General features: G+C 39.8%; 2 protein-coding genes across 4 annotated transcripts; both read left to right on the forward strand.

Moving 5' to 3' along the window:
• The first annotated feature begins 859 nt into the window (after positions 1-859).
• On the forward strand, positions 860-8,965 carry LOC137172102 (serine-rich adhesin for platelets-like). 3 transcript variants are annotated; one of them, XM_067576366.1, is made up of 10 exons: positions 860-1,056; positions 1,689-4,265; positions 4,438-4,480; positions 4,736-4,885; positions 5,535-5,624; positions 5,910-6,035; positions 6,157-6,270; positions 6,977-7,027; positions 7,501-7,581; positions 8,224-8,965. In XM_067576366.1, the coding sequence occupies exons 2-9, from the start codon at positions 1,818-1,820 to the stop codon at positions 7,536-7,538; spliced, it is 3,060 nt and encodes a 1,019-aa protein (XP_067432467.1). In that variant the 5' UTR covers positions 860-1,056; positions 1,689-1,817; the 3' UTR covers positions 7,539-7,581; positions 8,224-8,965. The 3 variants fall into 3 exon arrangements, with proteins under 3 accessions (XP_067432467.1, XP_067432468.1, XP_067432466.1); XM_067576367.1 differs by having other exon boundaries at positions 8,227-8,965; XM_067576365.1 differs by lacking the exon at positions 8,224-8,965 and having other exon boundaries at positions 7,501-7,842.
• Positions 8,966-11,818: 2,853 nt separating this feature from the next.
• Positions 11,819-17,443, forward strand: zgc:123217 (uncharacterized protein LOC641414 homolog). Its single transcript, XM_067576782.1, has 6 exons — positions 11,819-11,923; positions 12,614-12,628; positions 12,819-12,987; positions 14,986-15,254; positions 16,245-16,393; positions 16,718-17,443. The coding sequence occupies exons 1-6, from the start codon at positions 11,869-11,871 to the stop codon at positions 17,054-17,056; spliced, it is 996 nt and encodes a 331-aa protein (XP_067432883.1). The 5' UTR covers positions 11,819-11,868; the 3' UTR covers positions 17,057-17,443.
• The last annotated feature ends 9,180 nt before the right edge of the window (positions 17,444-26,623 follow it).

The raw sequence follows: 26,623 nt of genomic DNA on the forward strand, positions 1-26,623 counted from the left end.
ATCTTCAGTTTATAACCTTCATTTCTAACAGGGAGATCTATGGGATTGGAGCACACAAACAGAATTAACTGAAGTTGGCTGGGTTCATGACTGCATGTGTGTGGAGGAGCTGAAAGCATTGATACTTTGGATGTGCTCAGAGCCTCAAACATACTCCATTATGCAGCCCATGATCAGGGGATGTGTGTGAGCTTCAAAGCTATTTATGTGCATCAGATGGGAATTCAGGGTCATTACATTGAGCAAAAGTGAAGAAAAATTTTTTGAACCGATTTGTGGATTGTGGAAAGTAAATAGATAGTAGAATAAGAGAGAAAAGATTACGATAAATAGTATTTTACAGTTTGCACAGGACAGAAATAACATGATTTTGTTGTGTTGGAAAGACAAAACTACTTCACTTTATTTAATGATCAAATATATTATTCTCTTCCCCTAGAGAAGTTGTCATTGGAAAGCAAAAATTGTGGACATGCTTTGTAAAATTTTTAGTCAGCTTCTATCTCGTATTTGGAAAATGCAAAATGCAAAAAAGAGTTTTTTTTGTTTTTTTTTAAAGCTTTGTTGTAAATTGTTTATAAACGAAGCACTGTTTTCTTTTGTGTGTGTGTGTGTGTGGGGGGGGTGGGGGTATTTTGCTGTTTGTTTGTTTATGGCCTGGGGTGGGGGGGATTGTGATGAAATGTGTGGACTGCATTGCTTATAGTATCTACAGTTTGATGAAATGGAAAATAATAATAGTAATGAAAAATATATTGCAGAAATGATTTTTTCATAACAGTAGGTGGGAGTATTACCACCATATTGCATGGATAAACACACGAAGAAGAAGCTCTCAGCTGTGATTGGTTGGAATTTTCTATCCAATGAGTGAAGAGAGCTGACATTCAAACTAGAACGGCGCTTTGGAGGTGGCGATAGTATGACTTTTCTTGAGGTTATTTTGGCATTTAGTTAACAATAGAGGATGTATCTTTAATTCAACAGAGCCTAAACTCTAAAAAAGCCCGATATAACATAACACAAACCTCCACCAAGCAGTGCCAGTTTGGACGGGTAAGTCAGTGTCAGTGTACCAAACTAGCATTGGAAAAGAGTTAGCAACGTAAGTGACATTGCAGCGAAATGTTTTAATAAGTTTAAATTTCCTTTTCTTTAACCTTTCCAGTCAACGTTGGTTAATGTATTTTTAAACTCCCATGGTGTGTACTGTTGTTCCGTATTGTGTATGTTACCTAGGCCGTCTGCGACACCTCGTTGCTTGCTAAAGTTTATGTTTTCGACCCAACAAAACTCAAAGTGATGTTAGCTACTGTTAATTAACGTTAGTCAAACAGCCAATATACGCAACGGTCTGTTAATGGTTTTAATTCATAGTATACTGAAAGTGCTTAATGTCATGACGTGGTTAGAGGTCATCAGTTGGCTTTATTTTATGATTAGAAACGGTTCGTGTTTTGATTTGTCTACTTGTACCCGCTTGGCATTTTTATAAAGTAGTCCATACATAAAAAGGTAAACAGTAGCGTCAGTTTATGCTTCAAATGCCACTGACATAATACAGTGCTAAAAATATTTTAATCTCAGAGCTGGAAACAAATATGACATATTGGACCAATGTAAGTTTACATGATCTAGTAATGTAAGAGTAAAGATGTTTTGCATTAATTAAATCATTTCATTCACAGGCTGCAGGCACTGAGAATCTGAGAAGATCTGAACAAATATTTGCCAAGGAGTCTGAGTATTGTGCCCTGTCTCAAAAAAAACAAGACACTCCGGTTTATTTTGTGTGAAAGCACAAGAAATAGTCTAGCATGGCCGAAAAGGCAACAGCGCAGACCTCGTGTATTCAGGAAAGTCATGAGGCCGATGAATGCCTTGAAAATATTCCACCCGGAGCCACCGCTGCAGCTCGGACTTCGAAACCCAAGGTCCAAGGAGGAGATGTGGAAGGATATTCCTCTGCACAACCAAGTAGAGAAAACAAGCCTCTCTCTGACATGTGTACCTTTGCAACTCCAGCAAGAAACAAGGGTGGAGTCCAGGCAAATTCACAGATCACTGGTCTTACACCGACTTTAAAATACTTTTATGATATATATAAATTGAATGAAAAACATATTGGCATGAAATGTCCATCTCCAGAACCTTTAAAACACGGAAACAATCCTCGTCAGACTGTGCCTTTTTTTCCCTTTGGCAACACCACAGCAAATTGTCAAAAAACAACCAGAAGTGCCACCCAACATCCTGACTCAGATTTCTCCAGTAGCCATTCTGGGCGGTCAGTTGGTGACACACACCCTCGTGTGCAATGGCTGGATGAGGAATACTTCCCAGAAATTACTCTCCTTGATGTTACATGTGATTCCACAATGGAGCTGACTAGTAATGGACTAGCTTTTCCTGACGGTGTGTCTGTGACACCAGTATCTGCAAGGGAGTTGGTCAGGAGGCCAGAGCAGGTTGCTGATATGAATCCAAACTCTAAGACGAGTTCTACTTTAACCCCAAAGATTGAGATAAGTTCAGTGCTGTTGTCAGGAGGGGAATTATCCTCCTTGGAGGTCACTCAGGATATTTCACCAGTGGATAGTTTGAAAAACAACAAACTGTCCTCAGAGCTCAGTGTACAAATCATGGCAGAGACTAGCAGATTGGACAAGATTCAAATTTCAACTGAAGAGTTGTCAAGCACTCTTAATGGCAATGTCACCCACACCATAAGCTCATTTAGTGAACAATCTGACAAGTGTGCAGAGGGAAACACGGTGAAAGCTTGCTTGGAAGTAACTCGGGATATTTCTATGGAAAGTGTTTTGGAAAACAGCAGGCCTTCACTGGAGCTCAGTGGAAAAGACATGGCAAGGATTCAAACACCGATTGAGGACACACTCACTACCCATCCTGCTAATGTTACTCATGACATAAACTCCTCTCGTGACATGTCTGCTCAGTGTGCTGCGTCACAGTTCTCAACTTCAGGTATGCAGTGTAACACCAGTTCAAAGCTTGTCTCGTCTGAGCTTCCTGTTGAACCTGTTGAGACCACTGATCCTGTGGAAGCTAACAATGAAGAGCTGCTCACCAGCCATGATGCTGAACTAACCAGCAAGGTGGCACAGCCACTCTTAAAAACAACTAGATCTGTGAACAGCACGTTTACCACTCTCCAGCCCTCCCAGCTGAGCACCTCCACCGATTTAAACACTTCTGCTCAAATGTCCTGCCTTCAGAATAAAACATTGGATCTTCCCCCATCAAATGTTAGCAGTCCCACAGTGGAGAGTGAGGCTACAGGTCAGGCATGTTCAGTCCCTAAAAACACAGCTGAACCTTCCTTTGATATGAGCCAGGATTGCGCAGCTGTAAAGGCAAGCAGTTCGAGTGATGTTCAGAATGCCACTTTTGATAGGCATTCTCTTCAAAAATCCAGTGGTAATACCATTTTAGGGGAAAATGGTGCGGCAAGCTTTTCCCTCCAGAACAACACTTTCGACAGTAAACCTCTTCCTAAACAGAATGGCACAATAATTTTGTCAGAAACTAGCTCAAGTGACGGTCACCAGAACACTTTAGATAAGCCCTCTCCTCCCGAGGTCTGTAATGCAACCACTAGTCCAAAGGACAACAAGTCTGAAGTCCACTCTCCTGAACTGTCAAAACATAGTGGGACACCAGCTGGTACAGACACTAATGCCAAGATGGATGACCCTCCTGAGAGTACCTTTGAAACTAATCCTGCAGCAGAGGTAGCCTCTGGAGCTGGTCAATGTGAGACCAAGGATGATTCCTCATCAGGTCTTCCTATGGCAGATGGATTTTCTGACTCTTTGGGTCATCAAAGCATGCATATGGACAACAACAAAGCAAACACATTCAATTTGGATGACACCCTAGATTTGAAGTCAGACTATTTGATTACTTCAACCCCAATGACTAACTGCAAAACTGTCAACTTGAACATTGAACGAGATGAGGGCAAAACAATAGCGGCACAGAAAAAACTGTATGGTCCCAGTAAGCCATTTGGTCAGGTGCCGCCAGACGTGCCATCGAACATTGTGTGTGACCGAAAGACATTCTTGACACAGCCTGCCGCTAAATCCCTATTGCCGTCCTCGAAAACATCGCAGCTGTTGAAATACAAGCCAGCCTCCATACTTCCAGGACGGTTTGAGCTATCAGGTCTGCCCATGACGAGACAAAGAACTAAAGTTGAAGCTTCAAGAAATGCAGCTGCCCCTAATGCACCCCAGCAGGTAGGATTAAAAATGTTTCCTCTTTTCTCTATCTTCTGAGTGTAATGTTCAGAGTATCTGCTAGTTAATGACATAGATTAAATTAACTCTAACCTTTGTAACTGACACAAGTTTTGCCTGAATCTATTGATAACGGCCTATATGTGACCTCATCTGTTTTTGTGTATTTAAGACCACAGGAATATCAAGCTCCTACAACTTACGTGCTGCAACAGGTAGGCAGTGTGTGTTCTTGTTTTTAGAAAAGGGTTGGTAGATTGTGAGGGGAATTGTAAGCATCAGTACACTCTATGAACTAAAGTTAAAAATTAGTTTCATGTAATATTTTTATACAAAGGTTTTAGTTTTGTTTTATTTTACTGAATTTTTTCTGTTCTTAGCTAAAATTAAGACTGAAGTTAAGTATAATGCTGTGTGCGCATAGTATCCACAATACACACAGTCTTGTCTTCCCTCTGTATGAACATTAGAATCCAAGCTGCCCAATTCTGGCTTGCGGAAAACGCAGTTGAGTGGCATACCGTCAGGCATCCAGAGATTTGCACCAGGTCTCAGGCCGCCATCAGCAAGAAGCAACGCCCCAGCTTCCTCAAATATTGACAAACTACGTGGACCTACAGGTACATACACAGTCAGACTTTATGTTTTGACTGTTAACTCTGGTCTTTAGTTGCAAGTATGAAAAATAAATCTGACAATACAGAGTTCAAATTGGGTCTGGCTGTATGTATGTGTGATATTTATATGTAATTGTCTTTTTGAACCCTGAAAATAATCATGAAATGGAAAAGAAACAGCTAGCAAAACACCTTGAGAGTACTGTTGTGTAGCTACATCACCGTTTGTTTACCTGTCTTCTAGTAATATATTATGGTTATTTTGTGAAAAGATTAAAATATTAGTGATTTTACCTTTTTTAACTACAAATGGTTCAAATGAGGACTAAAGATGTTCCATCTTGACCTTGAAAAAAAATCTGATGTAATCTATTTTCAGTTTAAATATGACTAAAAATGTTTATGCTAAGCTAACTGGCTGTATCTTCATGTTTAACAGACATATCAGGATATTGATCTTTTCATGTAACTCGTTAAAAAAAAAAAATCAAATAAATGCTTTAATGAGGACTGGGAGCCCATGTGAGCTGTTGTCCGCACTGTGGAATTAATCACTGATTAGACTGTCTTGTCCGACATGAATACTAATTGAATTGAATATATTGTATCTGCTTTCTTTCTTTCTTTTTTCTTTTGTTAAACACACAAACAGCTACTAACCCTGTGATGAAGACTTCACAAACAAAGAAGCACCTCTTAACCAGAGGTGAAACTCTGCCAACAGCGAAGAAGAAGAAGCTGGGTAAATACTGAGCTTTTTTTTTTACCCCCAAACACTGCAAAGGAACACTGTAATCATTCAGATTGGTTGTTGCCATTGGGCTTTTCTTTTGTTTCTTTTTAAGATGTCTGTGGTTATAATATCCACAAAAGCTAACTGATGACACCTTCAACCAAAACTGTACAAAACCTATTGTAATTGTGTTCAAAATTTGGACTTTTCTAAGCTCATTAAATAGAGATGACTTACCTATTCTTGCACCTTACATCTGAAAATGTCCTCAGGCTCTTTATCTCATCCTTTCAGATGCTCCCTTGTCGTCTGGTTGTGTTGAAGCCTCAACATCTGTGTGTAACGTTGCAAACACAGCCAAAACCCTGAAACTGCCTACAACCGGTCAGAGAACTTTGACATCTAACATCCAAAGAGATGGTAGGTTTGGATTTTATAATATTATTTTGTGATGCCAAAATGTACTTTCTATGCCACTGGAGGGATTTATGGGTCCAGTGAATTCAGTAACATTGACTTTCTGACTTTTCCGATCCTGCAGTGCCAGCCAGCACAGCTGAAAAGTCAACCTCTTGTGATGCTCCTAGTCGAAACAAAAGCCTGAAACAGCCTGCAACTAGCCAGAGAGCTACACTAGCTAAAGCCCAGGGCCATGGTAAGTTGGGAGTGCTGAGATGCCAAAATGGACAGCTGTAATAGGACTTTTATGGTAGGCTCCATGTACAGGCTGACTATCTGCATTTTAAGATCTTGTAGTTAGGTGTCTATCTTTAGACTCTTTAGAGCTCTTTCTTGCTGATATTTAATTTAATCAAACATGTTTTATTTAGCAGCCATTTTACAAGCCATCACAATGTTCAGTGATGGCTCAAGATGTTAAAGTACAGTCCTTGATCCGAATCTAAACAAGAGTAGTCCTGCTTTCACTGCTGCAAATTCTTTTGAGACAAGGACTAACTATAAACAACAACTAAATAAAGGGTTTTCATGTTTTCTGATGCTACAAAACTCTTGTTTACATCAGTTTTGCTTGTCTGTGTTAGAGTGACACAAACATAACATACTCTATATGGCAGTGTCATTTATTTAAATTATGGTAAGATGAACACATCTGAGTCAAACTGCTACAGTATGACACAGTAGAGACCAGTTTAAGATTTAAGATTAAAATAAATTCTGTGGATAATTACAACTGACCAGCATCGCCATCCATGACCACATAGGAAGCAGCATTATACTTATGATAGGGAAGTTATAAATCTGGTAGTTGCCCATGTTAACCCAAGTCGGATGTACAGTAAATGGAAAAAAAGTAATATTTATTTGTCCTCAGTAATGCGATAAATAAAATTGTATTGCAGGTTGTGCCAACTGCATCGTGCTTGAACAGCAAATACAGAGACTGAAAGAAGGTATGACTCGTTCCTATGGATTCATCTTATTTATTGCAAATTATTTGGAAACATGCTGCAATGATCTGGCTTTGAAAAGAATATCATCTGTTCTGTACCACTCATCAAATAGTTACCTCAGTAATGAGTACATAGGGGAATAGTTGGGCTCTGAATGAAAGAATTGGAGGTGTTTACTATAAACTCATGTTTTAGTTGGATTATTAGGTCAGAGTAATGTTGTGTAATGTCTTTCCTAACAATTGTTATGTAATATTGTTTAACATATCAACAGGGATACAGCAGTTTGGCTATGAAGGCAATGTTGCTATAGCTTGAGTCCAGAGTAATTTAACATTGTAAAACAATTCAACCATATTCTAAAAATCACCACCTTTTTCACCTTATGTCAAGATCCTAGTGTAGATTCATTTTGGTGCAAGCTTAAATATTTTAAATCTTTATTAATGCATTTTCCCTTTTTTATTTTCCAGAGCTGCTAAAGCACACTAAACAAGAAGAAGAAGGCTGATGTTAATTATTATATAATCCAAGGAAGAATTTTCAATCCCGGGGTGAATATTTTTATTTATTTTATGATTTTTCATTAATAAAAATCTTAATTTGTTTTTCACTTGTCAATGGATGATATTAAAATGCTAATATGTAACACTGATTTACTGATTGAAGTCAGTTTTTTTAACATGATGTACTATGTTTTGTTATGAGGTTCTTCAGAAAAGAATACTGGCTGTTGTAATTTGGTCCAATGTTATGCGCCCATTTAAAGATTTTATCATATGTCTCAAAAGGCACACAATAAATGAAAAATGGATGATCTTGTATACTGAATTCAATATGATGCCCAGTGGAAAATGGGATAGGGGGAAACCCTCACAAGCCCAATTATTGATTGAACCACAAATACCTTACAATGCTTTAAAAATGTTTCACAGGTTTATGTATTAGTGTCATGTGGAATTATCACTTTGTTATGTTATATGTGCATGTATACATGTCCAGGGACAACAGTTAGAAAAAAGCATTGTTCTATATCTGGTGCAATACAGTTATTGTACACTGTCCCTGTTTTAAATTAACCAATAAATTAAAATGAAATGAGTTACGCTGAAGACACAGGTAGCTCAATCATTGGATGTCCAGATGTGATCAGTGAAGAAATCCTTTACTTATAGATACATTTTCTGCGTTGTCAGCAGACTATTGGCACAAAACAACAGGAACAACAAATGGATGCTGAAATAGAGCCATCAGATGAGGATTTCACACGCAGTTAGAGAAGGAAAAAGAGCAGCTGAACAGAAATATCTTCAACAGCAGAGTTGGCTTCTTTTGACTGATCTCTTGGTGAATGGGGAACACAAAACTGAATGAAACTCAGCTATCGAAATCAGTAAGCACCAAGTTAATATGTACAACATTAAACATTATACTGCTATTACTGCTGCTTTCTGGCACTGCTGTTGGGAGAAGCCTTGCAACATTTAACTGTTCTTGGATATAATGACAAAGATCATTCATTCAACAGTTCATTTGTCATTTCAAGGCATAGATGACATGTTGGCTAGTAGTGATTTAAAAGATGTCACTGATCCTGCAAGCCTTAGATTCTCGGGCAGGGAGTTCCAGAGCTGAGGGGCCCTGACTGCAAAAGCCTGGTCACCTTTAGTCTTAAACTGGGACTTAGGAACAGCCAACATAGCCCTGCCTGAGGATCTGAGGCCACGCTCTGGCTCATATGGGAGCAATGTAGCTGGGAGCTGAACCATGAAGTGCTTTAAATGTGATCAGTAAAATCTTAAAATGAATCCTAAAACTTACTGGTGACCTAAAGGCTAAAACAGGGCTGATGTGATCTTGTCTTCTAGTATTTGTTAAAAGCTCATCAGCTGCACTTTGTACCTGCTGAAGGTGTGAGATCATTTTTTTGGCTTAACCCTGAATACAATGAATTACAGTAAAATAACTGATATGAAATAAAAGCATCTAGAGATTAGACGGAGAAAGAAAAGACCTGATTTTTGAGATGCTCCTTAATTGATAAAAACATGATTGAACAATGATTGTAATTTGTTTTTCAAATTAAAGGTCACTGTGAAAGGTTTCTGGCTGCAGGTTTGATATTTGTAGACAAGGATTGTAGACAAGTGCCAACCCACTTTTGAAGGCCATCCTATAGGATAGAGTGATCACAGTGTTAAATGCAGAGCTCAAATCAAGAAGAATTAATCACCAATCAATCACCAGCATCAGCCGTAAGTAAAAGGGTGTTTGTCACTTTGATGAGAGCAGTTTTGGAACTATGATGTGCATGGAAACCTGATTGAAATTTGTCAAAAATGTCATAATTATTCATAAAAGAAATCAACTGAGTGGACATTCTTCTCTTAAACTTTTGATAAAAATGGTAATTTAGGGTCTAAAAATGGGTCTAAAAAATTTTTAAATTGGTAGGATCAAGGTTAGGTTTCTTGAGCAGTGGGTGCACTGCTGCATGCTTAAGGCAAGAGGGAACACAGCTGGTGAACAGAGAGCTATTTACAATAGATAAAATAATGGGACCAACACTGTTAAAAACCTCTGAGAAATCTGGCAGGCATAAGATCTGAAGGACTCGATGAAGGCTTTAATTTGACCTTAATGACCTTAATTGTGTCCTTTAAAGTGTACAATGAAAGGGCCTCAAAGTTATGGCACAAGGCAGAGGGGTTCCAGTGTGGAGAAGAAGGGTCACTGGTGGCATGACCAATCTAGAGTTTTATTTAATTTATTTTGTTTGTGAAGAGGGATAAAAATTGCTCACAGATCATGGGGGTGGCTACAGTTTGTTGGCTAGGAGGATTAATTACGGATTCAATGGTTTGAAAAGAATTCTGGGGTTATGACGGTTTCCCTCTGTGCTATGCTTTGCTTTAGGTAGAAACAAAAGTGAGACTTAAAGGGGGTTAAAACAGGTGATTTATGTCTTCCATTTCCCTGTTTGTGTTTGGTACTTAGTGTTCACACGCACACTGACAAATTCTCTCATTTTCTCTACCCTACGGTAAAATGTTCAACAATTTGCATTCAAGAACAGATTAAATAAACTGATACTGTTTACAGATTACATCTTTAACGTCTGAAAATCTTTTTGTCATACCTCAGTTAAAACTGACGTAAAGAAGTAATGAGACTAACAAGGTGGGGCATCTGTAGCAAGGAGAGTCATTGGCTTGAATGTAACTTAAACAATTTAACCTCAGCTAACCTCATCAGTTGGGCTGATACAGTTTCCAAGCTGTATTATTTACTTCACTTTAACCATTTCAATAATTACACTCAAATTAAGAATGATCTGAAAATGACATAGACATTTGTCTAAAATTTTGATATGAACAGGAAGCAATAGTATTGGGGAGTGCTTTGGGTTGACTGTAAAAAAAACAGTTATATTCATTTACAATGTTGTGTACATACATTTACAGTATACATACAATATTTGAGGAATGTGTTTCCCTTTAAGATGTGTAATAGAGAGAGGTGGATGCTGGTTGTTGTTAGTTTACCAGGTATTTCAGGTTAGTAGCCAACACAGTTATGACAAAAGGAGTAGAGCAGGAAGTGAGTGTGTGTAAAAGGTATTACTCATATTGCAAGTATGAATGTGTTTATACAGTCACATGGTGGCGACTCAGCTCACTTTTGAGGTCAAAAAGCAAGTTCCCTTAATGTAAACCATTACATTTTAGGGTGAAGACCTGATTCAACGTTAAGGACGTGGGATTAGGTTAATGTTAGGGTTCAGCAAGAAGTGGTTGGGGTTGGTGTAAGTCTGCAGGAAATTAATGTAAGTCAATGTAGTGTATTTGAAGTGATGAAAACACATGGGTGTTGCAATCTGGGTGAAGAACTGTCTTGTTCAAGAGGACATTTACAGATTGGCAGGTTAATCAACCTCAGATGTTCTGCTCACACTAGAACTATTCATGATGCAAAGAACAACATTTTCAGTCCAAAGATGAGTAACCTCAATCCAAAAGAAAACCAAAGGATGCATTCAACCTACAGTATGTCCTGCCATCTGCTACTGTAAACCTGGTGGTTAATGATATGGTCAGGCATTTAAGCAGTGTTAGTTTGATATAATCAAATAGAATTATCTTTATCCAAAGAAAGAAATTCATTAGTCAGAGGTTCACAAAAACACACAGACGCAATACAAAATTACATAAAGTAAAACAACAGAGACAATTCTTAAAAGCAACAATACCAAAAATTGAATAATAAAATAATAAATTAAAATGCATGACAATAAAACTTACACATATTCACCAGTCACAAACGGTGCAATAATGCAGATAGCCATCATTACAGACGACACAAGAATGAGAAGAATGTTTAACAGGAAAGCTGCATCTTATAGTAAAAACTGTTACCAACTGTTTCTTATTCTAAGAGAATAAAGAATAGAATAACTATTGGCTGGTTATGTAAGACAATAAAGAAAGCCATGCACGAATTCTGTTCATTCCACTTTTTCAATGTTTGTTTTTCATCAAATGTATAGAATCTGCTGGAGTCATATAGTAATAAATCCAACAAAAGGCCTGCTGTGCATTGGTATCTAGAAATAAAGATTTTACAATTTCATGCAGACAGATTAATGGCTATTTTGAGACATTACAGTACATGGGGGCTTTAGTGGACTGGGTTGGTTAACATGATGCCTCAGGTATCAAGAAAAACAGGTTTGGAGAGGGAGTGGTAATGGTAGTGGTTTATTAACAGAGCATGTGTCATGGGACATACAGTAAAGCAACACTCTGCACTTGGTGAAGGAAAAAAGCTGGTGACAGAACAGTATGGCACTCTGGACTGCATGGACACTCTTGATGTATACAGTCCTAACTGGGCAGGGTGAGCCTTTACACTGAATCTGTTAGGTACACCTGTACAATCTATCGCAAACCAACACATTAGCCCTGCAATAAATCCTCTGTTTTCAAGCTTTTAGTTTCTGTGTTGGAGCTGTTGATTCAATGTTATGGTCATTTTTGAGGAAGTGGTTAGTGGCGGTGTTGCTCTAGACTGTAATATGTTGAAATGTCTGTCTTACATTTTTCTTTCCTTTTATAACAGTACAGAATATAAGAAACACCTCTAAATATGATGTGAATATAAGCTTTATGAAGCTTATTGAATGGCAGGTGTATTTTACAATTACATATATGTGTGTATTTATGTATTTATATATAAAACTGGAAAACATTAGATTCCCCCTGTTTTCTAAAATGGTTAAATTAGATTATACTATTTTATTATACAAATTTAACAGCTACATTAATTTCGGAGGCTTTTCTTTGACTATTCTATTTTGTAGAAATTTGAACCTATATATCAAGAGATATCTGTATCATTCATTTTTTTTTACAGGAGATTGCCCATCTTCCCCTCTTTATTGATTTATTAAATACGAAAACTGAGAATAACATATTTTTAAAAAAATGGTTAAAGTAATTACACACACACACACACACACACACACACACACACACACAAATTGAGGGATACAGATGAAAGTAAATTTCTCACTTCTCTTTCCTACAGGGTCAGAAGCTCAGGGTAAGTACAGTCACATTTTATATATTTCATACAGTCATGTAAATACTCTTGTTGATCAAGAAATGCACTGAATCTATGACAGAACTAACCCTAACTACAGCTACAAATGAGAAACAGTTTTAGCTGCACACATGAATCATCCTAACTTTACTGTGTATCTACTGACAAACAGTCATCTATGTTCTCTCAGATTGCGGAGTGGCACCTCTGAACACAAAGATAGTGGGTGGTGAGAATGCCACAGCTGGGTCATGGCCCTGGCAGGTCAGTGTGCACCTTACTAATGCGAGGGCTCACATCTGTGGAGGGACACTTATCAGTGACCAGTGGGTACTCACGGCAGCCCACTGCATCATAACGTAAGACAAATTCATAAAACCCTCAAATTCCCTGATATTTTTCTCTTTTGTTCTTGCTTCATTTCCTGTGCTTACACTTCTCTCCTGAACTCACTATGGATCCGTCTGTTTACAAAAATATAGACCTGAATCTGATTGGACTGGACAGAAACCTAAGCCTGAATGAACCAAAGTCCAGAAAAAGTGTAGAACAGTCACCATTTGCATCTGTTGCCTTATAAAGCTCTGTACCAGATGGGAAACCCTATGATTAAGAAAAGATTGCCTCTTTATTGTAGCTAATATTATTATTACCTATATTATTATATTATATAGCATTACAGGAGTCTAACTTTTCTCTCTTAGAACAGTATTGTTTTTTCCATGGTAGCAACACACAAAAAAAGAGCACACAAATATGTAAATGCCTATAATGAAATTTGCAGGTATATTCTTACAGAAAGAAAATCTATAGCCAGCATGTCTTCAATGCTTTTAAAATAACATTCAAGTCACTAATTTGTTGCATTTTTACTGTTGTCTGTCCTCGTAAGGCCTGCGCAGGGGGCTAAATGTACTCCTAATTAAGATTGAGGACAGCAGATGGCCAGAACTAGAAAACAAATTCAATAAAAAAGTAGATATTACAGAAAGATTACAATCACAAAAAGATGATACCACAAAAACAGTTAGAGCAAGGGCATTGGAAAATTAATTAGCTTAGCTGGCACAGTAACAAGGAAACTGGGTTCACAAAAATATAGACAATCAGTCAGATTAGTCCCTACAGGAAATACAGCATGGTATTTTCTTTAGTAAACATACACTGAGTCCACAAGAGTAAAAGTAAAAACAGTAAAATACATAACAGGTTAGCCCAACAATAATTGACAGTTACCTTGGTTAACATTAATTCTTCTGGTGTTACATCAACAGTCACAGAACAGCAATAACCAAAAGAGGACATATTTGAATAACTAACACTGACACTTGGGGGATGGAAAACAGATACTTGTCAGTATTTGCTTGGTCAAATATCTGACAAAATTAACTGGCAATGAACTGTGTCAGTTAGGGTAGCTACAAGCAACAGGGGACCTAACCGAAACCAACTGCTGGTGGAGGAATACACTGCATGACTGAACACACAATGCTACTCTGACTTTTTCTTGCGTTGAGCTCAGTATCTGTTGATTTTGTTCCAAATTTTGCATAGACCCACAACTGGTAGCAATTTGAGTCTGACCTAACCTGAAATGAATGAGAACTTGAATAAGTGCACTTGAGACATGTTTCAGGACAGCTCAGATCATGTGTGTTTCTTGTTTTGGGTTAGGGCTCAGACTGTGGGTGTGGCTTAGACTCTTGCATTTTGTCTTCTTGTACTTAATTGAGGAACTGAAATTTAACAGCCAAACCACCAGTCTGCAGATTTAAACTTAACCATATATAGTCTGAATAACTTGAAAACAATACACAGCGCGACAGCTAAAACAAACGCCCCCTTTGTGTATAGCTGCCAAAGACACAGCCACACTGAATCACCCTCACATATATGACTAATACCTCATCTCACTTCTGTGCTGTGTCTGAGCAGGCACTTCTGAATTTCAAAGTTACCCAATACAACTGGAGTCTACAAATTACTCAACATACTGTCTCTACATCTCACGCTCTTTGATGCATGGCCAAGCATGGCCAACTAAACTCAAGCTTGTTCTGATTGACATATAATGGTTTGGCGGGAAGTTCAACTGAATTCTCAGCTATTCAGCCACATTCATTGTTTATCTAACTCAGTGAGAATGTGATCATTGAATTGTCCTTGCCCCTGAACACACACTAGTTGACTGGACCACAGTGTTCTTCATCAAAAAGCATTTTTTTCAATTGTGCTCATATAGGGACCATTGGATAAATACAGAAAATATGATATTATTTATATCATAAATTAGGCAAAAGATGTAATCAGCATTCACTGACTGATTTAATAAATTAGAGTCTTTTTTTTAAATCTAGAATCTCTCCTGGTTCATGGACTCTTTACTTCGGAAGACTGACTCAGACTGGCACTAATGTTCATGAGGAATCCCGCACTTTGACCCAGATTATAGTCCATCCTGACTACAACAACACCTTGTATAACAATGACATTGCCCTGATGAAGCTGAGCAACCCTGTCACTTTCACTGACTACATCAGACCTGTCTGCCTAGCAAGTAACTCCAGCCAGTTCCACAACTCTACCCCATGCTGGGCCACTGGCTGGGGCAGACTTGGAAAGGATGGTGAGTATCCTGTCAAGTTAGCTTTTAATGTCTCCCTTTAAAATGTGTTGTTGTTTAGCTGATTTGTTGAATTAAGTTTCTTCTTGACAGTTAATCCTCCACAACCAAACCCATCTTTCTCTACTGAATTTTTGCCAGGTCAGCACGGGCTGTACTGTCAGATAAACACATCAGTATTAATTTATGGTGCAGGAACTACCGTACTGCATTGTTCTTGTTTTGTTTACCTCAGGGCAGATATGAAACAAGTTTAAGAGTTTACAAATGTAATTACAATCTTTCTCATTACTGTATTTCATTACATTTTTTTTTATTTATTTCATTGTCAATTTATTAAGTGATTTATTTATCTAGTTGCCTATTTTATTTATGTATGACCATCTAGTCTTCGATACCATTCTGCTAGCGTGATGAAAAATCATCAATTAACAATAAAGTAATAAAAGTTACTTTTTTGAGAAAAAGTAAAACCATCATTTTTATTTATTTTCAGCCAATGGAGCGTTTCTGGAGCAGGGAAGACACCTGTTTTTGTTTTTTGTAAATTAAATTTTTTGTCATTTTGGAAACACAGTACATTTATGAAACTGTACTGATGATGTTTGAATTCTTCTTTCCATAGTCTCATTGCAAGTTGTTGTCAGTGCACTAATACCTTCTGCAGTATACCAAAAGATTCTCACAGATGCAGAACAATCAGACATTATCTCTTTGAGTGATTCATTAGGTTTTCTGTTGAGAGAAAATTCACTCAAATCCAGCCTTCCCCAAAAAAGATATCCCCTCAAAACTGTGCAAAAAAAGGAGGAAATAAATAGTGTGTTGCCTCTGCAACACGTGTTGCTGTTAAAAAAAGAAGAGCTATGGAACCAATTTTGTCATAATTTTGTGTTTTTATCATTTTATTTGTAAGACATAAATCTTGTGATAAATAATATTTCGGAATTTCTGAACCTGAATGATTAAAGGATTTCCCTCTCTCTCCCACAGAGCCGATGGGAGCCTTTGAGAGACTGCAGGAGGTTCAGATTCCTGTGATTGGAAACAAGCAGTGCAGTTGCAACTATGTCCAAGTACCATCTGCAAACATCACTAACAACATGATTTGTGCGGGTCAAGAGAACAAAGGAACATGTCAGGTTAAATAATAACCTATTGTTGTAATTTCTGAAGTAGCAGGACCGACTTTTTTTAAAAGTTTTTTCCTTACTTGACAGTCCCAGAACATGAGAAGAAACTCCTAACACATGCAGTTAAAATACTTCTCTGGTCTTATGTTCTGGTCTGTTCTTCATTGATAGTTTTAGCACCACAATGTATGCGTTGGAGATAACAAAACTAAAACTTTTATATTTTGCTATTAAAATGTTATTGTAAGTGAGATTGTGTGGTTTGCAAGTCTTATTCGGTGCATGTTACCAGTATTATCAATCAACAGTTCGTGTTTTGCCTTTCCATTTCAGGGGGACTCAGGTGGACCTTTGCAATGCAAACAAGGCTCAGTATGGATCCAGGCGGGCATTACCAGTTTTGGAGTACCTTGTGCCCTGGCTGCTTTCCCTGAGGTCTACGCTCGAGTGTCCAAGTACCAGACTTGGGTCACAGATCAAGTGGCAGGGGCAAAGGTTAACTTTGTGACATTCAACTCCAGTGGTGCCGACCAAGACAGCAGCTTTGTTTGTCTCAGCACTGCAAACACAACGGCTCCAACCCCGTCCAACACAGCATCAGCCATTGCCACTGAACTGTCATTTGTTGTCATCTTGCTGACTTTGTTCCTACAGCACATTTTAGCTCTGTAGCACAGTTTTGCACTAACAACTTGTACAAGCTGCACTATTAACTTAACATTACTGTTGCAAAAAATCTTTTCTGTAAGGAGTAGCTAGGGGCGAAGTACAAGTGTGGTGAAGTACAAGTATTAAGTAGCACAAAATGGAAAGCACAAGCACCTTAAAATTGCACCTGCTAAAAAAGTTTCTCCTACTACCTACTAGGCAACATGGAGACACTCAGCAGGTCAAGGTTATGGGTATATTGTGGTAGATCTGTGATGTTGTGTCAACCTATCTGGTGGGGGAAGGAGAAGTATAGACCAGAATATCTTCTAATAAGTACCTTACAAGTCCACCCTTTCCTGCAAACACTGTTCTCATATGATTTTTCAGACTTCCAAGATGAAAATGAAAGATAGCAGTGCAGCAAGGTTCATCAGTTGCGTAATATGTCTGAGATGTTTACTTTTTGTGGGATGATGATGTTATTTTGACTTTTATAATACAAATTATACATTCAACATTATAAGATGGAGATTATCTTTATGGATCCCTGGGGGAATTGAGTCACTGGAGAACATGACATGCATAACATAAAGTTCATACTGTGTAATAGGGATGTGCAGAGAGCCCAGTGTTTGTATTTGTATCTGTACTTGTTGAGGCAGCAAAATTATTTGTATTTGTATTTGTATTTGAATAAAAGTGGAAAGAAGGTTAAAAATCCCATTTTTGTTTTTATTATGCTTTTAATTTTAGAAAATGAAAGTGTTACAATAAGTGTTCATGAATAAACTACCTTACAAAGAAGGTCTCCACACTGGGTCTCGAACTGGAGTCTCCCAGATCATCGATGACTGCGCTGACTACTGAGCTAACACTTTACTTTTCTTCCCAAAAACAAAAATTTTAAAAATATTTGTAGGAAACAAATATTCGTATAAAACTCATTATTTGTGCTTTGCCGAATAATGTATTTGTATTCAGGCACACCCCTACTGTGTAATAAACTGATATTAATGTAGGCCTAGTTAAAACACTACAAACATCCAATAGAATACTTCAGCTTGGCTTTACATTCATGAAAACATATCTATGTAGCATCAAGAATTTAAAGTCAGTTATCGAGATGGTGACTACAAGTTACTAGGTCTGAGAGTTTTCATAATGTTAATTAGGCTTTCAAAGGACAAGAAACACAGTCTTACTGAATAAGGCCCACAGGCATACCATCATAATGTTGGGTCTCACTAGCTGACCACATGTTTCAAGACTAAGAAACAGCAGGAGTCCTCAAGAAACTCCACCCATGGATCCAGGTTATCAAAACTAGAGATCCCCCTCTTATCTCTCTCTTTCACCTCCAGCTGCTGAAGGAGCAGCTCTCAGCTCCTCTTTTCTCCTCACAGCTCTCTGCTCTCTTGTGTGGCCTACTCACAGCAGACACACACAGAACTCTTTCTTTACGGCAGAAGATGTGAGAGCCTGCCTAAGACTCAGAAACTAAGTTTTCTAGTGCCTGCAGCTACCACACAAGTCTGCTGGCTGGTTTACAAGAGTTAGTTGCCACTAACTCTACACAAAGGACTGGACCTGGGACCTCTGACCTGCACGACTGGAGCACCAGACCTACAAAGCAAATTCTGCATCCTTTCAGCTTTGGAGCCAAATTCTTCTCAGCCTGTCTCTTCCATGGATTCACCAGCTAAGAAGCAGAGCACCACAAAGCATCTCTTTCTTCATTGACTGGTAAAATTTGGGCATAGCCTAGCAACATAGTGAAGCATAGCACAGCTAAGCAAGAGTGTCTAACTTAATCAATATACTGTATATGTATTGAATTGGCTAAGGTTATTCATTGAGCTATCGTTGTGATGTCCTTGTTGTTGCATAGTCAGGTTATTGCATAGCCACACCACTAGGTTAATGTTAGCATGCTTAACACATGTTACATCCAGTAACTAGGCCTTGCATGCAACTAACCTCTTCCTAACCTGACACCTCGATCCTACACCAATTGGCCTTGAACAGAGAACCACACAGTTAAGAGGTTTAAACCTACTTTTGCAAACTTTGGTTCAGGCAGCACATGTGGTTCAAGACACCACATGGTCTGGCCTTTTGTCCCTCTGGTTCTCTTTGTCAGCCCTATTGTCTGCATGCCATGTGCTCAGTCACCAAGTGACTGCAGCCATCTTGCCATTGACTTTTCCACACACACTCACACACACATACACACTCACACACATACACTTGTATATAGGTACACTTAGCTACCTTAAAATTGTGTGTTTTGCTGTTTTACCTTTTGTTAAATAAATGCTTTTGGATATACCTGTTGTCTGTTTTCATGTTGCACAAGAATGAGTTTTGCCAACCTCTGCTCTGCAAAGAACTCCAAAATCCTTCAACCTTAACCAGCTATTGATACGGTAATTTTGTTTATAGTTATTAAGTTAATTGTTAATAAAAGTTTCAAATTGATAGATTAGGACACTTTGAGACTGAATTGGCTATCTTTTTCTCTGACTCCAGGGTGGTGCCCCGTTATTATTAATTCTTATTAATAATTTTATTGATTTTAATAATTAATGATTATCTTTGATAAGTTAGTGCATGTTAAAATCTGTTAGTGCATGTTAAAATCTGTTGTGCACACTAGAGCCACTAGACGGTGCCGTAGCTACCACTCTTCTACAAGAAGCTACCCCCCATAGTGTAGGCCACCTCATTATTTGGTTAGGCTAGTGTACTGCCCAAACTACACTACAAAGTGTCTGCCATGCAACACCATAGCCAACCACATTGTTTTGTTGTAATAGTCAACTGTTTAATCTAACCCTCCATTCCAGGGACAACAATGGAGAACCCCTGAGTAGAGCAGTTTATTTCTTCCCTAGCACAGAGCCTAGAACCTGGCTACCCAGAATTCATCAGCAGGTTGAATTTCAGTGAGTGTAGGAAAGAGATAGACTCACTACTCAAAGATAGGAATGATGCACAGACCGCATCCAAAGACCCATTATTATGCTTGCCTCTGAACTTCCTCAGGCAAACCAGCCTTGCCTGTCAGAGCAAAGCAGCCCTAGAAAAGAAGATAGATTTCCTTAGAGCGCAAAATGCTTGCCTCCTCGACCAGGTTCAGACGACCAATAAGAAATCCATGCGCTATTTAGAAGACCTGCACTCAGTTAGATCTCTGCTCACACAAGGAGGGATTGTTAAGGCTTAGGTCAGAACGTCCTGCCCCACTACAGTCATTCAGCCAATGTGATTCCAGTTACTCCAATTCACACTCCTCCCATAATGAAAGGTTAACTCCCTCTCCACTCAGTAGATGGGAACAATTCCCAACCGACCCTAAGTTCTTGGGAATTAAGTCAGCTTCTCAACCTCCACTGAGAGACAGAGCTAACAGCCACCTGACTTCCCATCTCTCTGAAACAGACACTGAAGAGAGATGTAGTTTATCCTCTAGAAGATATTCTGCCCAGTGTTTTTCTCAGCCACCACTATTCATTCATCCGTGCTCATCCTTCTGAAGGGGGGACTATAACATCCCAGAACTGTTCAGCCTCTCCTCTGCACTCATTCTATGGAAAGTGATAACAGTTGTTCAGCCCCTGCCCTTCAATCGGAGAGAATTGTAGCACGTGATGCACATGTCCATGATAGTGCTAGTTTAGTCTTGTCTTCATCAGAGATGAATTCACAGTGTCCCCGCCTTAAAGTGCTTGAGCTTATAGCTAAGGACATTGATCATTTTGACCCAGACAGCTGTAATCACCACACTGAAGATTACTTTAGAGAACTAGAGTACAATCTAGTTGACCTGCCCCATGCAACCCAAAGTGAGAAAGTTAAACTTGTGTGGAAAACCAGCTCTAAAGCTGTACACAAGTTTATACAATCACAACCTTCCAGAGTCAGAAATGACTACCAAGAGCTCCGTCAAGCACTAGTAGAAGAATTCTCTTTTCCTGCTGACGAGACCACATCAATGGTTGCAGCCCTCCAAATTAAAGATTCCCGTTGTGAGCATCCCAGGGATTATTACCAACATTTGAGGCATGCGTACTTCCAGGGCAAGAATGCACCAGGCTTAGAAGAAAACCCCACCTTCAAGTCCTTATTCTATCTATCTTATTGCAGAACCTTCATCCATGCGTACGCACTCACGTTGTATTTATGACGCACCAAGGTAACCCCTCACTGCGTGAGATAAGAAAGATGACACAGGTGGCTTGGGAAACTGCTGTCACTTACAAAACAGGAGGGAAAACAATTGAGCCTGCCAGCTCAAACACTGAAGCGTCATACAGGTCTGCTGCCTCAAAAGATCACCCTTATAACAGTCCAAAGGGGGTTGACAAAAGGCAGCATAGGGACACTGAGCATAACCGCCATGTCCACCAACTGTGTTGAGATTCAGCATTCACACAGTAGAAGCTTTAGAAGGCCATACGCAGAGATTCTGGCCCAGAAGTGTGACCAGACAATGGACAGATCAGATGATGACCACAGCATCTCTGACCACAGTTCAGTACATGGTCACCATCTATCAGACAGTGACAGTGCCTCTGACTGTCTCTCTCCCTCTGGCTACACGGAGCATTACAGCCCTGAGCCACAAGTTAAAAACTTAAGGCACAAGAGCTCTAGAGCTCACTTCTCACGATTCTAGATAACAACACAGTCCACCCCTGTGCTGACAGTAAGCCAGATACCAGTGTCTTACTTTTCCTGCAGTTACATAAGCAAACTTGGGTTTGTTAGCAACAGTAGCAACCTCAGTAATTCTGAACTCAGTAATAGCCAGACAGCCTGCTATTAGTTGAGAAAAGCCTAAATTATAATTCAGCTCAGACACCACTGGACAATTGGATCAACTCCTTGGTAGTATTTTGTCGATAGGACTATGCAAAACTTTGCAAAACACTAGCTCAAGAAACTTATTATGTACTTTCAGAAGTAGTCATACACATGTCCTCACCCACCACAAGTTTAGGACATTAACATAGTGCCAAACAAAATGATACAGCCATTAAGACTTTGGGATTTTTGGAAATGCGATGACATCCTTCTGCAGCAACACCTGCCTGAAGGACAAAATTGTAAAGTCTGCCAAGATCAGACTACTACACTGAGTACTCAGTATTGTCATCAGATCCAATGAGTGAAACAACAAACACTCTTGGACACTCCAGAAATGGCTTTATCATTTTAGGTGTCACTCTCTCTGCATCTCATAACAAATTTACACCACTAACATTCCTGTTCTCACTAACCCCAAGGAGTAATGAGAAACAGATTGTGTATTTAGGACTATGCCTTTGATGTTTTCTGTCATATTTTTGTTTTGTAACTCTGACTGTTCTTGCTTAGCCAAGATTGATAGTGTCGACCACTGCCCAGACATTACAAACTTGAATGAACTGACAAATGAACTATTTCAACTGTGGACATACAGTACATGTATGTTTGTGCTCCCAGGATCACACGTCAGGTGCAATCCTGGGACCAAAGGGGGGATGTGGAACTGGTCAGCCAATACCTGGCTGTGTTTCATTCTATGGTTACCTAAGAGGTTGGTTGAATCATAGATAACCTGGGGCAAAGATGAGTGTCTACGACCCATGATCAGAATGTTTTGGTTAATTGGCTCAGAATCTGCGATGTCTGAGGAAAGGTATCCTAATGGCTTTGAGTTTAAGGATGCCTTCCACTTCTGTTCACAGTGCAGACAACAGTCTCTGTCTCAGTCTGCTCTTTGAGTATGACTATAAGGGCAGTTTTGATTGATTTGACCACTCTTTCCCAAACCCCACTGAAATGGGGTGTGCTGGACCTAGGTGAAGGAGAGTAGCGTCATGGTCCTGGATGATGTGTTTAGTCAGTGCATGATGTGTGTCCAATCCGGTGGGATGGATGGCATTGATATCTAGCTGTTCCGCCTGACGTAGTCTTCCTCCTACTTTAATAAGACCAGTGGTTTCCTCATATTCAGGAGCCAGTGATGCCAGACGACTGTTGGAGGGCACAGTCTGTTGGATTTAAGACATTAAAACTCTTTTGGGAAGGATTCATGTTCATGCCAAAAGGAGGTTCTCTGCAGCTATAGAAACTGCTACATATGGTGCTGTACTGACTGAGTGAGGGCCCAACCCCATGCAGGTATCTAGCTGTTGCACTGACAAGCTCCCTCCAGGTGGTGAACTTACTGATGTCTGGAAGCTTGGGCATGGGACCGATAGTTATCTGACTGCAAAAGGCAGATTTTTTTTAGCTCCATGCAGTCTTGCTCAGAAGCAGAGACTCTTTTTTTGGGGCCACTCTGGACGTGGTATGCACACAGGAGATTAACACCTGCTTGGTGCTGTTCTCCATCCTTAAGTAGATTATAGAGCCATATGCGTGTTCGGAGGCTTCGCAGAATATGTGGAGGCTGAAGGTATTATGTGATCCATCGATACTATAACACTTGAAGATTTCAATGTGTTCAACAGTTGGTAGTTCTTGCTCCCAGGAGTGCCATTTCTCTAGCAGCTCAGGTGGATGGATCACATTGTCCCAGCTGGTATTCCCTATCCAAAGGTCTTGAATGAGTACCTAAGGGGTTGAAGAGGCAGGCAAGGACCTTGTACACATTCCACATTGTTAGTTAATATCTCTCTATCTTCTGAGGTCGGTAGCTCAGGGAGTCTTGGAGACAATTCCAATGCAGCCCCAGTGTTAACTCCTGGAGGTCTGTGCTATGCTGTGATAGCCACAGCTTGGTGCTAAAAGATCGGGCCTCGGGTGGGAGATGCTCAAGGACCTTTGGTACAATGGAGGCCCACTGGCAGATTTCCAATCCTCCCATGGATAACAAATGGCATAGAACATTGATGAGATGTTTTGCTTCCTCAACTGAATGGGTGAAGGCAATTGTCCACATAGAACAACTACTCCACAGATTTCTCCAATAGGGAGTCACAGTGTATATTGTGCAACAGGGGTTGCAAGTAGTACCAAATGGCAACACCTGCAATTAGTAGATGGTTGGTTCCTCACTCTACTGCATATCTCTCCACAGGAAACGAGGCATGGGATTTTCAGCTGGCAAAAAGCAGATTTGATGGAACATGCCTTTTATGTCACAGCTGATGGTGACAGCATGCTAGCGGAATCTAGACACCGAGGAGTGATGGCCCTAATGTAGATCCTGGCAGAAGTAGATTGTTGAGTGACTGTCCCTTGTGTTGGAATGAGCAGTTAAATACAGTCTGGTCCTTGTTGTTATGTGACACCACATAGTGAGTTATATACCAGGATTAAACAGACTGTTCTGCTTCTTCAGGTGTCACGCGTGCTGCATACCCTGCCTGTTCTGGCTTCCTCATCTAATTGTAATACCGATCAGCACATCGGGGATCCTTGGCCAAATTCCTTTCTATGTTGCGGAGGCTATGCATTACTGCATCCTTCTGAGCCTGAGGGGAAGTGCTTCAGCATGTCAAAGCAAAGTGGCAGCATAATGATGCACACCATTAACTTCAATCAGAGAGGTGGAGGTTTCCAGGAGTAGCAGAGCTTTCTGGTCTTACTTTGATCATGTGGTGAGCTTCTTGTTGATGTAGGGGTGTAGGGGAGATTGTCTACCTGCCAGAACCGTTCTACATGCTAGAGCAGCTCTACCGAGGGAGAGATGGTGGAGATGTGCATACATTGATGCTGTGAATGTAAGGGATCATCAAGGATTGTTGGGCCTTGGAGAGTCCAGCCAAGTCTGGTGCATATGATGACAGGACTTCCCTGAGGTCCAGTCTGCACAGATTGGATAGAGGTGATCGGATGAGGCAGATCTGAGCCTATCAGCAAGTGGTTGTGCGTGGTCAATCTGTGGAAAGGGTAGTTGAATGAGGTACTTGTATCAGGTTTGCATGGAAGCCACAGGATAAGTGTGTTCAGCAATGCCCTAGCTTTTTGCAGTGAATGCCCTGTATATCTGATATTTCTTAGCTGGTCTCTGTATGGAAGACACCACCAGACTAACAGCAGCTCCATCAAGTTGCACAACCTCTTGATGCATAGTTTGGACTGCAAGAGTTTCTGTGGAAGGTTCAGTTGTTTGATGGCTTGAGGCAGGATGATACTCCTCCCTGACCCATCATCTAGAACCACATAGATCTCAAGTCTTGAGCATGACCTTGGTTGAATGGTTTGGTCTGTCCAGATATACCTTTGTGGTAGGTGCAGAGACCCTGAGTATGCTCCTCTGCTTATGCTGAGCTACCTCATAGGGTGGTGAGATGTTGCTCTTTACATACCTTTCAGGGTTATTTGAGTGTACATGCATCTGATGCATGGGTCCAACCACACCTCAAACAAAGCTGTCCGTCCTGGATCCACTTAAGCACCTGCTCTGTGGTTAACTTCTTGAACTCATCATATGCATTCAGGAAATGGTCTTTCTTATTACAATACGCTTTCAGCTTAAGAGTGGACCTAGTTTGGCCCGTAGGTTCTGAGTTGCAGGGTCCGTCTCCAATGCTATAGAGGAAGGTAGAAGGCTTCTCCTTTGGCCTGGTAGATGGATCTTGGTCTTTTCTGCACCTCACTGTGATAAAGTGCAGCTGCCCTGCTGGGTATATGTTTAGCCTGTGATTTCATCTGCAACCATGCATCCAGATCAGGTAAGGTGTATGTCTGGTCTGTGCTGCTCTGAAGGATACCACGGTTCAGGCAGTATTCAACAAAGCCTTCTCAGTAAGTGGGTGGCATCTTGCTAAACAGCCGGTCTGCATGGGATCCACATCTTAGTTCATAGCTATTTTGTCTTTAAATGGATTTCAACATTCCCACAGAGTGTACAAAGAGAGGGCAAATGTGTCAAAGGCTTCTGCATCACCAAATTTCAGAGCAGGGGAGTTGAGGATTATACCAAGCTCATATTTCACAAGCTGGCGTGGTTGTCCATATTTATCCTTATTTATCCTTTATTATTTGTCCTAGAAGAACCTGATACTTATATTGCTCAGTGAGATGACTATGTTGGTTCAATAAATTGTCTAGACCCATTTTTAGGATAGCAAAGTCACTCTAACAGCCACTATCAAAGTAGGGCAAACTTAGTTTCAGAATCCTATTGTGCCTTGGTTACAGGTTTGGCTATGAGCAATAATGTTTAATGTTCAATCTCTGACTCATAAAGGTGGTTGGGGGGGCTCTGTGTCATTAGGGTCCATATCTTCGGTTGGTAACTCAATCGGGCTCAAAGGACCATATAATGAAGGATGAGGGATCCTCCAATGAGGTTACTGGTTCGAATAGATGAAGATTATGGGTGTACGAATCCAGGCAGAGAATCACAGGAACAGGCCTACAGTTTAGCCCTTTGTTGGTCAACCAATTTCCACTCTTGCTGTATCACTGTTACATTTACATGTAACCAGGTGCAGGACTTTACACATGTGGTTGTGGTTCTGGAAACAATAACGATAAATGATAACTAGTAAGTCTGTATCCAACAAGTAAACTTACTCAGTACGGGTATAAACTACCATAAAGCAAACACAAATTATTATCAATAAGGCCATTAATAGAGCTTGTCCA

This window comes from Thunnus thynnus, chromosome 20, assembly GCF_963924715.1.
Source record: "Thunnus thynnus chromosome 20, fThuThy2.1, whole genome shotgun sequence".
NCBI classification, from domain to species: domain Eukaryota; kingdom Metazoa; phylum Chordata; class Actinopteri; order Scombriformes; family Scombridae; genus Thunnus; species Thunnus thynnus.

Excerpts from the sequence above, each read along its gene's own strand:
- zgc:123217 (XM_067576782.1), top strand. The coding sequence starts at position 11,869 with ATGGCACTCTGGACTGCATGGACACTCTTGATGTATACAGTCCTAACT. Across the intron at positions 12,988-14,985 it reads GCAGCCCACTGCATCATAAC|AATCTCTCCTGGTTCATGGA; the intron begins GTAAGACAAATT and ends TTTTAAATCTAG. Across the intron at positions 16,394-16,717 it reads AGAACAAAGGAACATGTCAG|GGGGACTCAGGTGGACCTTT; the intron begins GTTAAATAATAA and ends TTTCCATTTCAG.
- LOC137172102 (XM_067576366.1), top strand. The coding sequence starts at position 1,818 with ATGGCCGAAAAGGCAACAGCGCAGACCTCGTGTATTCAGGAAAGTCAT. Across the intron at positions 4,886-5,534 it reads CAAACTACGTGGACCTACAG|CTACTAACCCTGTGATGAAG; the intron begins GTACATACACAG and ends ACACACAAACAG. Across the intron at positions 7,028-7,500 it reads AATACAGAGACTGAAAGAAG|AGCTGCTAAAGCACACTAAA; the intron begins GTATGACTCGTT and ends TTTATTTTCCAG.